The following is a 13,074-nucleotide window of genomic DNA, read 5'->3' on the forward strand; positions in this document are numbered from 1 at the left end:
TAGTGGGCAAGCCAATGGCAGTGAGGCACCCTGCTCAGAAAGCCACCATAGAACCTGTTGCTTGTGGTATAGTAGGGTTTGGAGAACAGGGAGGGTCTTTGTTCGTTAACACAATGGTGCAAATTTGTTTAAACCTCTGTTCTGCTGTCATCCCTCAGTGTCCCTGGGGTTGTCTCTACTTTCCCTCTCTCCTGTGTATCCTTCAGGGATGCCCGATTTGCTGTGTACAATGGTACACTTGAGTATAGCCTATCACATCCTAATATAATCCATAGATGACTTACAATACCTAATGTGATGCAAGTACTTGCTCCACACTGCATTGCCAAACACCACAGACAAGAATAATGTACACAGTACCAATGTGATACCCTCCAGCCCAACCGTTTTGGTCCTTGGTGGATTGAAATTTTGGATATAGTAGCACCAATTTGGAGGCCTGGCTGTATAATCACAGAGCTGGGATTTCAAAGTAGATGCATTTTGAGGAAGGGGACCAGGAAATAAACTGCAGAGACACCGGCTGGGTTCCTGGCTGTGTCTGCCATTTAGGAACTGGCGGTGAAGAGAGCAAGACCAAAGCCCAACGTCATTTCTTCCTACGTTTGGGTCATTGGTAAGAAGGGAAACAGGAAAAGAGGGGCCAGTGCAGGCGGCACAGAGGAAGAGCTGCTTCGGTCTCAGTCTGCGTCTGTGACCTCCCCAGGACCACAGGGACTCCTAAGAGAACCTCCAGCCACTTTGTTGCTTCCTGTTCCTCAAAAGACGCGGTACACCACTCTTGGCACTTACAACCAGGCTCCTGATTTAGACCATGAGCCTATGCAGGCTCGCTGAAACTCAAGACATATTGGGGAAGATGTGACATTAATAGTGACCATATGTACTGAGAAGAGAAAGAAGATGATGTGGTTTGGGGAGTAATAATCTTGAAAGGCTGCAGCTAAGTAGGGATGTCCACCGGGCAGACAGAAATAGGATCTGCATCTTGTAGCCTTGGCACTCATCATCCTGTAGAAATGGTCAAAGCTATGGACTTTAATCTTTCCTTTTTGGTGGTACTGGGGATTGACCCCAGGGCCTTGTGCGCACTAGGCAAGTGCTCTACCACTGAGCTACACTCTCAGTCCAGACAAACTGTATCCCTCTTGCTTTTCTAGCTTTTCCATGTGGCCTATGTTTTAATCAAATTTGCGAATTCTCCACGCCCTGATCTTTGGGTCTTGGAAAGATCTGTAGACTTTGGAAGCACCTACTCACCATGGCAGTATTTTGCTCGTAAGTAATTTTGTCTTCTATGCTATGAAGGGCTTTGATTACCTGAAACAATTTAAGACTATGGTTTTAGCTTTTGTGGGGTGTGTGTATCCCAGTATGACTAGATAGGGATTGGACCTCCTAAGTTGTCCACAAAATATCCCCTTTTCTCAGTCATGTGTGCACTGGTTCTAAGGATCCCACGTGTAGATTGAAGGTGGCAGCCCGTTTTGTAAGTTCTGCTCATAATGGCGGAAGGTACCTGTAAATGAACTGTGACTCATGTTCTTGAGTTAGGATCCTGGGCTCTGCGTTACTCATATTGAACCTTTTATCTTTGCTAATGTTGTATGTAAGTGCCTCTGGACCACATGACACATCAAAGTGTCAGCGAATTTGTTTGGAGGGTAAAGTTGCCTACTCGGGGCATGAGGATTTAATAGCGTATCTTCAATCATGGTTTCTAAAGGGCACTTGAACTGAAATAACCAGGTATTTCTTTTTCATGAATTAAAAACTTCATCCTAGGCATCCCTCTAGAAGTCCAAAAGACTTCTTGGTTCTTCCTCTTAAGGAAACACAAGGTACCGGAAGTGATCTAGAAGAAAGCATGCGTTATTTGGTAATGTTCAACTGTTTCCTTTGTAGATTCTCGAAGAGATTGCTTGGAACAGTTTGGGCAGGAAGCAAACGCAGCCATCTCTGGAGATGACCAGGTGCTCTGCGTCACTGATTATTCTCGCATCGTGCCTCTGGAAAACGGCGAGGTCGGTGGGTTTTGGGGCAGTAGGGTAGGATTAGGAAGAGCGCAGGATGCTATGCCATTGTCCTCCCCAGAGGACAGTATGGATTAAGGAGAGAAGTTGTGCTTTGGAAGAAATAGAATGAGTTGAGTTGGAAGTTCCATTTGGGTCTGAATTCTCCCCAGGAAGTTAGAGTTTGGGATCCAAGGCCCACAGATCTCAGAATTCTCCTGATGGTAGAAGGTGGTGGTCACTGGTAACTGGTGACAACCCATCCCACCTTCTTATGAACTGTGTCTAATAAGACCGAGGAGGAGGTAGAGCAAGTGGCTGTGTTAGCTCTGGTGAAGGGACACCCCAAGACCAAGTTCTCAGCACAAAGGAGGTTTGTTTGCCCCAGAGGGGCAAAAGGCAGGGAATAAGAGACAAAGATAGGAGATAGAGGGTGGGGGAAGGAGAAAGAAGCGAGGGAGAAGGGGAAGGGGTATTTGTCCTGCAGGGGCAAAGGGCTGCCTCTGGATGGAGAGGAGACAGACATGGCCCATCGGAAAATGGGGGTTTATATAGAGAAATGGGGAAACACATGTTGGGATGAGGTGTTTAATTTTGATTGGGCATGTTTAATTTTTGAGGGGGATTTTGATTACCTGACTTCAATACTTTGATAGCTGGACCTTGGTAGTCAGCCTCAGGATGAGGAAGTGGACAAATAAGGGACTAGACCTTGGTGGCTGGCTTTAGGAATGTAATCTAAGTGTTTTTAGCAAGGCAGAAATATTGGGAGATAAGGGCAAGGCCAACCAGAGCCATGTTTGCCATATTCGGGCTGGCTGGCTAGAGTCCCTTCGCCTGGTCCCATTTGATGCGTAGATGTCAGCTTTTAGGAAGAAAGCAATTGTTGTTCCCTTGGGGTTGCATCTGGCTCTGCAGTGAAATCAGTCTGGCTGTTGCTATGGAGAGGGACAAACAGAGGTGGGAATACCAGGGGAAGAATTCCACGGAAGTAGCAAGAATATAAACAGACTTTCAAATCAACTCTTGTTAGGAGTGTGAGAGCTTACTGAACTAGGTCCATTTAGTATCTTCTAGCTGGTGAACAGCTCATGTTTCAAACCGCTGAGGCTTGGACTTGATCAGCCGAGACACAAAAACCTGAGCCATTGTTCTGGTCACAACTGCTTTGGGGGCCAAATGACTCTTTCACAAGGGTTGAATATCAGATATCGTGCATATCAGATATTTACATTATGGTTCATAATAGTAGCAAAATTATAGCTTTGAAGTAACAATGAAAATGTCATGCTGGGGGAGGGGTCACCACAACCTGAGGAACTGTACTAAAGGGCCACAGCATTAGGAAGGTTGAGGACCACTGCTTTAGATCATTGCAGCCTTGTTCCCTTGATGAGACTTGGCAGGGCCACTTCCCTGTGTTTACAGACATAGCAACCTCGCTCCAACATTCCATAGTGTTTCCCTCCACGGCCACCTGATAGATCGGAGGTATAAGGGTGACAAGAAAATATCTTCACAGAGATCGGGTTTCAATGTGGATCCAAGAGCTGGCCAATGTTCTGACCTATAAACTAGAGGCTAGGCCCCCTCAGCGTGTCCATGTCCAGGGGCTCCTTTAAGAACCAGGTGCTTGGGGGACATGTGTTATTTTAGTGTCTTGTTGCTGCATTTTGAGAAAAGGACTTTGATCTGGAGTGTCTTTTTTTTTTTTTTTTTTTTTTTTTTAAGGTGGTTGTATCCTTGATAAATGGTCGTCCAGGTGCAAAAAACTTCGCTTTCTCTGACACCCTGAGGGAATTTACTAAAGCAACAAACATCCGTTTGCGATTTCTCCGAACCAACACCCTCCTTGGGCATCTTATCTCCAAAGCAGAGCGAGACCCCACTGTCACCCGGCGAGTGAGTAGCATTTTGTAAGCACCCAATAGGCTGTGTTTTGTTGCTTGTTTTCTTTGTCAAATAAAGTAAATTCTTCTGAATACTTTTCCCAGCAGGTGGTAACTTAGGCAGCAGGTAGTTCCTGTCTAGAACAAATATGGCTATTTGAAGAAAAATTAACCCAGCACGGTGGGGTGGGCCTGTAATCCGAGAGCTGCTAGGGAAGCTGATGCAGGAGGATTGCAAATGCCAGGCCTGATTAGACTGCAGAATGAGTCTCAGGATAGCCTGGGCAACTTAGCTGTTCATCTAGTTCGGTGATAGAACCCTGGGGTCAATGTGAAAGATAAGAACAATTGTTATAGCCAAACACTGATTGTAGTCAGTCTGCTGTTGGTGTAGACAAGCTAACTCTTGTAGTCAATGGCACCCAATGTCAGAGGCTTAAGAGGAACAAAGCTTTGTCTCTTGCTCTTGTCACAGCCCAGTGTGCATCAGCTGGTGAGCTCAGCTCCACGACATCACTCTGGGTACCAGGCTCACTCTGGGTACAGGCTCCTTGCCTTTTGCAGTGTCTTAGTGTCCTTCAGACTGCCTGCATCAGTTCAGCAGATGAAAGAGAGAGGGAAGAGAAACTCACATGCCCCAAGCTACAGAGGTCACTTTCCCTGAGACCTGGTCCTAGTGTAGACCCTCCTAGAGAAAGAGGCTTTGAAATGTGACCTGGTGGAGAAGAATGTGTGATGCTGTGGTAAACTCTGCACTCTGAGGGAGCTGAACGGGAACATCTCCCATCCTCGGGACAGAGCGGGCCAGTACAAGAGGTGACCTGAGCTTGTTCTTCTCCTGATGGCCTAACCCAATAGGAATCCAGAGAGCCCCAAAGCCTATCATTGCTGCCAATATAGAGGTCAGCCCAAGGGCAAGGGGGCAAAATCCACCTAGAAGGCTAACTGGAAGATGCCCACTGTACTTGCTAGAGTTTGAGCATTTTATATAGTTAATAGCAGAGAGGTTGGAGGTGGGAATCCTGGAGAAGATTTGTTACAGTTGTGAGCATTTCCAGAAAGGTCAGGATCCTGTCTGTATCTCCATGCTCTTAGCTCTTTCTGGACCCCTGGGTAGATGGGGACAGTGATAGAGATGAGCTGGGCATTCTGAGAAATTGTAAAGTCCTAGCTCACCATGCCCCTGTGCTTCCAATTATCTTTGTGAGTGTTGCAAGATTTGTGTGAGCATGTGCATATGAGTGTGCATATAAATGTACATGTGTGTATGTGTGCATGTGTGTGTGTGTGCATGTGTGGATGTGTGTGTGCATGTGCATGTGTGTGTGTGTGTGTGTGTGTGTGTGTGTGTGTGTGTGTGTGTATGCATGTGGTGTGGTTTAGGGGCTGAGCTTCCCCTGGGTCTGCTGCTGACTCTGGCTGTGTTTGGGAGTTTGAACACTTAGCTTTAGCCTCTTTTGAACATGAACTAGGAAGGTCCCAGCATCTGCCAACAGCTGGTAGCTCTTTCTACAGATGGATATGTTCCATCTTTGTAAATACTTTCTCCACACCTCAGAGGGGCAGTTTGCACATAGTAGGGACAAAACTCATTTTTGGTTGGTACATATGCTCAAAGTATAAACATACTTAAAACATATCATCTCATTCCAGTAGGCTATGTGTATGATTTTTCCCCCCATAGGTAATTTTCTTCCCTGAGTTAGAACATTTGATATTTTGATGGACAAGTTCTGAAGACTTTTTAAAAAATAAATCTGATTGCAGAATGCATTCATTTTGTAAGACAAGTTACAAGCGATGTGGCTCCCGTTGTATCCCAGTCAGCAGGAGTGTAGGGTACAGGACAGCCGAGTCAGCCCTTGGGCGGGTAAAGGCTAGGGAGAGCCTCTGTGTCGCAGGCCCTGGAAGCTGCTCACCCTGTTTTCTGTCATGCAGTACTATTACAGCATAAAGGACATCAGCATCGGTGGGCGGTGCGTTTGCAACGGCCATGCGGAGGAGTGTACTGCTGACAACCCCGAGAAACAGTAAGTACAACTCCCTCCTCGCCTTGCTATGAATGAGCCTGATTGTTGCCTTGGATATGTAGCCCTGGTAATGACTTACAGGTTCTAGATCTCAACAGGAATGTTTCATTGTCCACAACGAGATGGTGTGTGTGTGTGTGTGTGTGTGTAAACTTTCCTTCCAGACTATCAGTCTGGAAGCCCATAGCAGACATGACTAATCAATCACAGCATCACAGCTCACTATGGATAACATGGAATGCTGTTACCAAATCCCCAAACCCAAGACCATGCTGGATAGTCACTAATAATTTGTATCCACGGTTTGATTTTGCATTTATTGTTTTTTAATTTTTAGAAAGTATTTATTTTATTTTGCATGTCTGAATGTTTTGCTTGCATATATGCCCAGTGCCTGAGGAGTCCAGGAGAGGGCATTGATCTCCTGAGACTGGAGTTCCAGACAGGTGTGAGCCACCTTGTGGGTTCAGAACTGGACCCAGGTCCTCTGGAAGAGCAGCCAGTGCTCTTAACTGCTGAGCCATCTCTCCAGCACCCAATTTTTAATACTTTAGGGTTTCTACCATGTTTGACAGTTGATACCACAAGATGGAATTGGTAGGGAAGGTGGGGATGCATGTTAGGGCGTGCCTTACCGTGAACATCCTGCCTTGCAGAAAACCTTTCATGATTGCCATGTAGTCAGACAGCCTTCAGTCTCACTTAACTTCTTCATAGAGAAGAGTTCAGCAATGACAGTCTGGTGCGAAGCATTCATGAATACACATGTGTGAACAGGAAGCCAGCCTCTGCGTGAGATGGCCCAGTGACTTGATGGAGGAAGCCCACGCTGGACACTCAGGGAAGTTAGTTCTGGACAGAGTGCAGTTTAACCAAGAGCGTTTTCCTTCCTGACCTCACTACATGGACAGTAGCTTGATTCTGGGCTTTCGAGCAGCTGCTAAACAGAAGTCTGCTCAGGTCCACTTTTGCTGTGTCACAACCTAAAACGTCAGCTGCTTGGGAGAAAGAGTATGGTAGATATTAGGCTAGGTAAGAAGGAGAGGCCATCATGGCAAGGGCTGTCTAATTGACTGTGTAGGAAGCATTTTTGCAGTAGATGCAAAAACCAAGTGCTTCCTCCCCTTCAGCCTAAGGTGTGAATCAGTACAGCAGGGGCTTGGGGATATCAGCACCATCTGGACAGGCACCATCCAGGCAGGAACCATCCAGGTGGGCACCATGCAGGCAGGGTCCAGGCTCCTTTCTGTGCTGTGGTCAAAACCTCCCTATGAATGTAGTTCCTCAAGCAATGTCCCTTCAATATTCTCTCAGGGTTGCTTGACTAGCAGAAGCAACTGGTTTGAAGAAAAACTCTACACTGGTGCTGGATGGTGAAGCTCAGTTGGTAGAGTGTGCTTATCTAGCAGGCATGAAGTGCTGGCTCTGATCTCCAGAACCACATGAAGCCAGTGTCCCATAAATGGGAAGTATGTATGTATGTATGTATGTATGTATGTATGTATGTATATGTATGCATGTGTATGTACATGTAGGCATGTGTATGGATATGTATGTGTAATATATATACATGTATATATGTATGTGTATGTATGTATTGTGTGTGTGTGTGTGTGTGTGTGTGTGTGTGTGTGTGTGTATACCCAACACTTGGGAGGTAGAAGCAAGAGGATTAGGAGTTGAAGGTCTTCCTGTACTACATAGTGAGTTCAAAGTCAGTCTCAAACAGTCTCAAACAAAACATCAAATTGATCCAAACCAAGCAACGTTTGGCAAACTCAGGATTGGCAGGATTGCCCTGAGTTTGGTGCTATCCCTACAACAACAACTCTTCAGTTGCCAGAATGTGCTTTGCCTTTGTGCTCAGGTTCCGATGTCGATGCCAGCACCACACCTGTGGGGACACTTGTAATCGATGCTGTGCAGGCTACAATCAGAGGCGCTGGCGGCCTGCTGCTCCGGGGCAGCACAGTGAGTGTGAAGGTGGGTACCGGAGTGGGCCCCTCTCCTCTCTGAGCCCTGTGGTCACAAAGAGGATGGGATCATGTCAGTTGTAGAGACTTGGGTAGATATCCTTTACTCTAGATATGTGGTTCAGACCCCAGTAGATGCTGAGATCAAGGGTCACAAAGACCCCAAGATGACCCGTATGCTCCTCTATATGCAAGATTATGAGAAAGTTGAGTTGATAGATTGGGCACAGTAGGGATGAACAGCAGCTAATAGGATTGTGAGGACACCAGACTGATAAGCTGGCCAGCATCACCATGTTTGCACTTGTGAGCCTTTATGAAGTAAGATCCGTTCACAGTGACCCTGCAAGGTGATCCCATCACCAAGGTGAATCCAGGTGACTCTTGGGCCGGGAGCAACAGCCATGAAAAGACAGCCTGCACGGGTTCTGCGCTGCCAGCCCGCACACAATTTGAAACACAAATCGTTAATTTTAATGACTCTCTATTTAATATTTGTAGACTGCAGGTAACTTAACTATGGAAAATGTAAACATTAATACGAGAGAACCAGTGTAAGGGAACACATCAGACTTAAGAGGAAATAGCCTCAATTCGGATATAAGAAGTAAAAAGCATTCTTAAGTGTATGCATGACACTTGGGTGTATGGATAGGGCTGAGAGCTTTAACGTATAGGGCTTAGCATTTCTAGGGTGTGATAGCAGATGGAGATTACAGCTGTCCTGAGGGCTGGAGGAGAGATGAGAGAGGTGGTTAAACCCGGTGCACAGTAGCGTGCTGTTGTGGACTAGGTCACGTGGGAGGTGGAAGAAATCGGAGAAAACAAGGGAAAGCTGCTTTTAACTTGAAGGTGTATTAGAGAGTTAAGGAAGTGATGGTTTTTGACAAGCCCCACGGCATCTGTGCTAGTTACTTTCTGTGTTGCTATGATACCAACAAAAGCAACCTATGAAGGATGGCTCCCTCCTCACATCTTCACATGGATAGCTGGGTTCTGTCATGTCAGTTTCTGAGACCATATTGTGGAGCTACTATGAGCATTTAAAACAGATAGGTTAGTGGTTGTATTAGGCATACTTTAGTCTATTATATTGGTTTAATCTTAATCTCTTTCATTGATTCTTTTAAAAGATATTTTTGACATTCTTTTCCAATCATCATGAATTCTTTGGTGTCATTCTTGGTGGCATATAGCATCATCACAGTAGGAATCCAAGTCGGCATGGCAGGGGCTAATTGATGCCCTCATGTGCCTAGGACCATGCACAGCCAGGGCTAGGGGACTGTCACCACGTGTCTAGGACCATGCTCCATTACAAACAAAATATGTGCAGCTCCATCTTGATAGGATTTATAGTCAGCCAGATGTGTTGCTATTCATCTATAGTAAGACATTAACCTAATTTCTATTTTTCACCATTATACAAAGTCCTGAGAGTAAAAGTTTAGCCTGTTGGCTGAGAATAGAGGATTTGGAATCAAACAAAGACCGGCCAACTTCTAGCTCTCTTGTTTATGGGTGGTGTAGCTATGGATCATCTTGGAACCTTTCTCCACATCTGTTTTCCTATTTGTGGTATGGGGATAATGGCACCTACCTTACAGAGTTGATTAAATGCAACAATGCATGTAAACATATCTCATGACAAACAAAGAGCTGGACAATATAGTTTGTAGTAATATCAGTAGCAGCAGTAGCCTGTGTACATGACTCTAATGGATATTTTGGTTCGTCATTGTTACAATTATATATCTTCTGAGAAAAAGAAAACTTTTGTTTACTATTAGATGGAAGGAGCTGTAAAGTACACAATCTTTTATATAATAGCCTTGTGTAAAACTCCCTGTAATTCTCTACAGAGTGTCCCCAGTGTTTCAGAATAGACTTTATTGTAAGCTACAGGCAGAGATCCTGTCTGGGAGTTCACTAAACGTTGCATAGTAACTTGACGGAGAGTGCTTTTTTTCCCAGCCTGTAACTGCCATGGGCATGCAGTAGACTGTTACTATGACCCCGATGTAGAACAAGAGCAGGCGAGCTTGGACAGCAAAGGCACCTATGCAGGCGGCGGAGTGTGCATCAACTGTCAGGTGAGACACTGTGATGGTAATACTTAAGATTTCTTAAAGCTTGCCTGAGGGTTCAGAAAGCAAAGCCAGCCTCAAGCTATAGAGGTCAGGCAGTGGTGACACACAACTTTAATCCCAGGACTCAGGAGACAAAGGCAGATGGCTCTCTCTGAGTTCGAGGCCACCCAGACCTACACAAGAGTGAACCAGTTTAAAAGAGTAACAGAGCTCACACCTTTAATCCCAGCAGTAGAGGCATATAAAAGACAGGGGCAGAGTCTTCAGTAGTTAGTCTCAGGATTATTCCCCAGCTACACTGAGGAGAGCGAACCTGTCTGAGTGAATCCGAGGAGCAATGAAGTCAGGAGCAGTCTAAGGATCGCCCCCTTGGTCTGAGCTGAGGTAGAGGTGAGATCTACTAGCATAGCTGCTTTGCTTTTCTGATCTTCAGCTTGAAGCTTGAACTCTGAGCCTCTGAGTCATTTATTTATCATGCTACAAGATACCGCATAGAGTAGGTAGCAGCCTTGGTGTTGGCCTTACAACCTGTTTTCAAATAGATTTGTGTGGACAAAGTTGTCACCAGAACAGAGTAGGGCAGAGACAGACCCACCTATGTCAGGGGGTGAACTTGAGCAAAGTACAAAAACAACCTGATTGGGACAGCATAAGGCCTTTCATGGAGGTTCCAAAACAACTGGATTTTATATGGAAAACTTAAGCCTTAATCCATACTCCAATATATAAAATTGATGGTAAAGCTGTAAAACTTTAGAGAGAAGCACAGAATCCCTGTGTGTTCAGAAGGTGAGGAAACTTCCCTCAGTCATAGGAAGCTGTGACGGGAGGTGAAGAAATCCAATTTCACTGAAATTAAAACCTGTTCACTTCCACTGAAGAAAACAAACCAGCAAGCTGCAGATGGAGAGACTATTCACAAACTGTAAGTCTATCAGATGGTCGGTAACCACAACGAATAAAGAGGTTCTACGCTCTTAAATGAAGACAGGCAACCCCTCACATCCACAATAAGGGAACAGACTTTTACAAATCTAAGTGTGTGAATGACCAATGAGCTGGTACTCAAGGGCAGAGTTGCTTCAGTCAGGAGAGAAATGCCAATCAAAATTACAAAATCACCCCCACTCCCGCCCAGACGCCAGTCATTGAAAAGCCCTGTCGATGGAAATGTGAAGGGGAATGCCATGGCTTCGGCAAAGGACCAACAATTTATAAAATGCGATGAAGCATGAACCTTGCTACACTGCGATAAACTACTCCCAGTTTATCTACAAGAAATGGAAAAGTTTTTGTTGCGAGCCAAGTCTTTAGTGGCTGAACCATCTCTCCAGGTCCAGAATTGCTTGTTTTCAAATCTCCTCTGACATCTGTAGCAGGATCAAGGGTCACATCCTTGCTCATTTGCATAACAGAATGCTAAGGCACAAAGAGGACCCTGGGCTGATGCTTCGGTGTAGCACTGAGGGTCTTAGCAGCAGTGGCAACAGAAAACCAGCTTTCACAGAGGGTTCATGTGTGGCAGCCATTAGCCTGGAATGCTTGAACACAAGTTAGCGGAGGGAAATATCACAAGTGTGATTGATTGGCTTTGAGGAGGTGTAGTGGTGGGAAGCTGAATGGGCAGGAGCGTGGGGATTTCCTGAGGTGGTGATGTGCTGTCCTAAACTGAGGCAAGAAATTGAGATTCTTTTCATTTGTTTGTTTGGTTTTTTTTTTCTCTTTTTATTTAATTTAGAAACAAGCATTTTATACATGTCAATCCCAGTTCCCTCCCCCTCCCCTCCTCCCCTGGCTCCCTCCCATTCCTTAAGAAACTGAGATTCTTATTCATGTGTATTTGTCTAAACTTGGTAAATATATGATTAAAAGTTTTGTATGTATATTTTATAATAAGATCAAAAATATGTGTTAAATTCCAGTTAGTTAAGTCCATGCTTAAACATCTTGTGGAAGATGGGCGGCACCTGTAGCATTTGGGAATGTGCAAAAAGTCAGGTGAATGGACAGAGGGAGAGGTCAAGAATGCTTATGTGGCAAATAAATAGAGTATGGTGTTCTGTAGGTGGGCTTGTGTGACCATTCACTGTGAAACCTTCCCATAGCAAATGCTGAGGGAAAGAGGAAGGGAAGACGCCATGGTGCTTGCCTCCTTATGCGCCTCCTTGACCTCTCTTTCTGTGGTAACACTGATGTCCTTAGTGAAGACAAGCAGTGTGTGTGTGTGTGTGTGTGTGTGTGTGTGTGTGTGTGTGTGTCTGTGTCTGTGTCTGTGTCTGTGTGTATGCAGGTGTGGGTGTGTGTGTCTATGTGTGTGTGTGTGTGTGTCTGTGTGTATGTGGGTGTGTGTGTCTGTCTTTCTCTCTCTCTCTCTGTGTGTCTGTGTGTATGTGGGTGTGTGTGTCTGTCTTTCTCTCTCTCTCTCTCTCTGTGTCTGTGTGTATGTGGGTGTGTGTGTCTGTCTTTCTCTCTCTCTCTGTGTGTGTGTGTGTGGCTGGGCATTCAGAGGTGCTCTATCTTTGTTAACTAAAATGAGTTGAACCTCTCCTATGGAGATGGGGCTTGCTCCCTGGTTGTTCATATACATGGAGAGGTAGATAAGGCATCTGTCTCACTATTCCGGAACCATCTGTATTTCACATGATGCCTTGCAAACAGAGATGGGATCCAGATGCAGAACAAGTGGTTCTGTTCTGCCCCAAACCCTACCACACACAGAACTATATTTAAGAAGCAAAATGCATCCTTTCTCCAGAAACTCATTATAAAGTGAAAATGAGGAAGGCATGTCGTTTGAAAAGACAGCGATTCCAAAAGGTTTGAGAAGAAAGCAAACATGGAACACACACACACACACACACACACACACACACACACACACACACACACACACACTGGGTTTGTCAGAATGAGGTGAAGCCCCAAGAGGCCACAAAAGGAGTTTATTGTGGGGCTGAAGTCAAACTGTTGACACTACAAATGAATTTATAAAGCATGAGCTGTGCTGGGAGCTCTGTTTTCGGACTTGATATTATGAACATTTTAATTTTCTGAAGCCAGCCTATACATGCAGTGCAATT

General features: G+C 45.2%; 1 protein-coding gene across 1 annotated transcript in view; it reads left to right on the forward strand.

Moving 5' to 3' along the window:
- Lama3 (laminin subunit alpha 3) overlaps positions 1 to 13,074 on the forward strand; it is a 197,625-nt gene that overhangs the window by 42,572 nt on the left and 141,979 nt on the right. The window contains exons 5-10 of the mRNA XM_051202047.1: positions 1,161 to 1,278; positions 1,906 to 2,024; positions 3,744 to 3,914; positions 5,840 to 5,931; positions 7,799 to 7,914; positions 9,879 to 9,997. Coding sequence (XP_051058004.1) covers positions 1,161 to 1,278; positions 1,906 to 2,024; positions 3,744 to 3,914; positions 5,840 to 5,931; positions 7,799 to 7,914; positions 9,879 to 9,997 — 735 coding nt within the window. The remainder of the gene's footprint in view (positions 1 to 1,160; positions 1,279 to 1,905; positions 2,025 to 3,743; positions 3,915 to 5,839; positions 5,932 to 7,798; positions 7,915 to 9,878; positions 9,998 to 13,074) is intronic.

This window comes from Phodopus roborovskii, unplaced genomic scaffold, assembly GCF_943737965.1.
Source record: "Phodopus roborovskii unplaced genomic scaffold, PHOROB, whole genome shotgun sequence".
Taxonomy (NCBI): domain Eukaryota; kingdom Metazoa; phylum Chordata; class Mammalia; order Rodentia; family Cricetidae; genus Phodopus; species Phodopus roborovskii.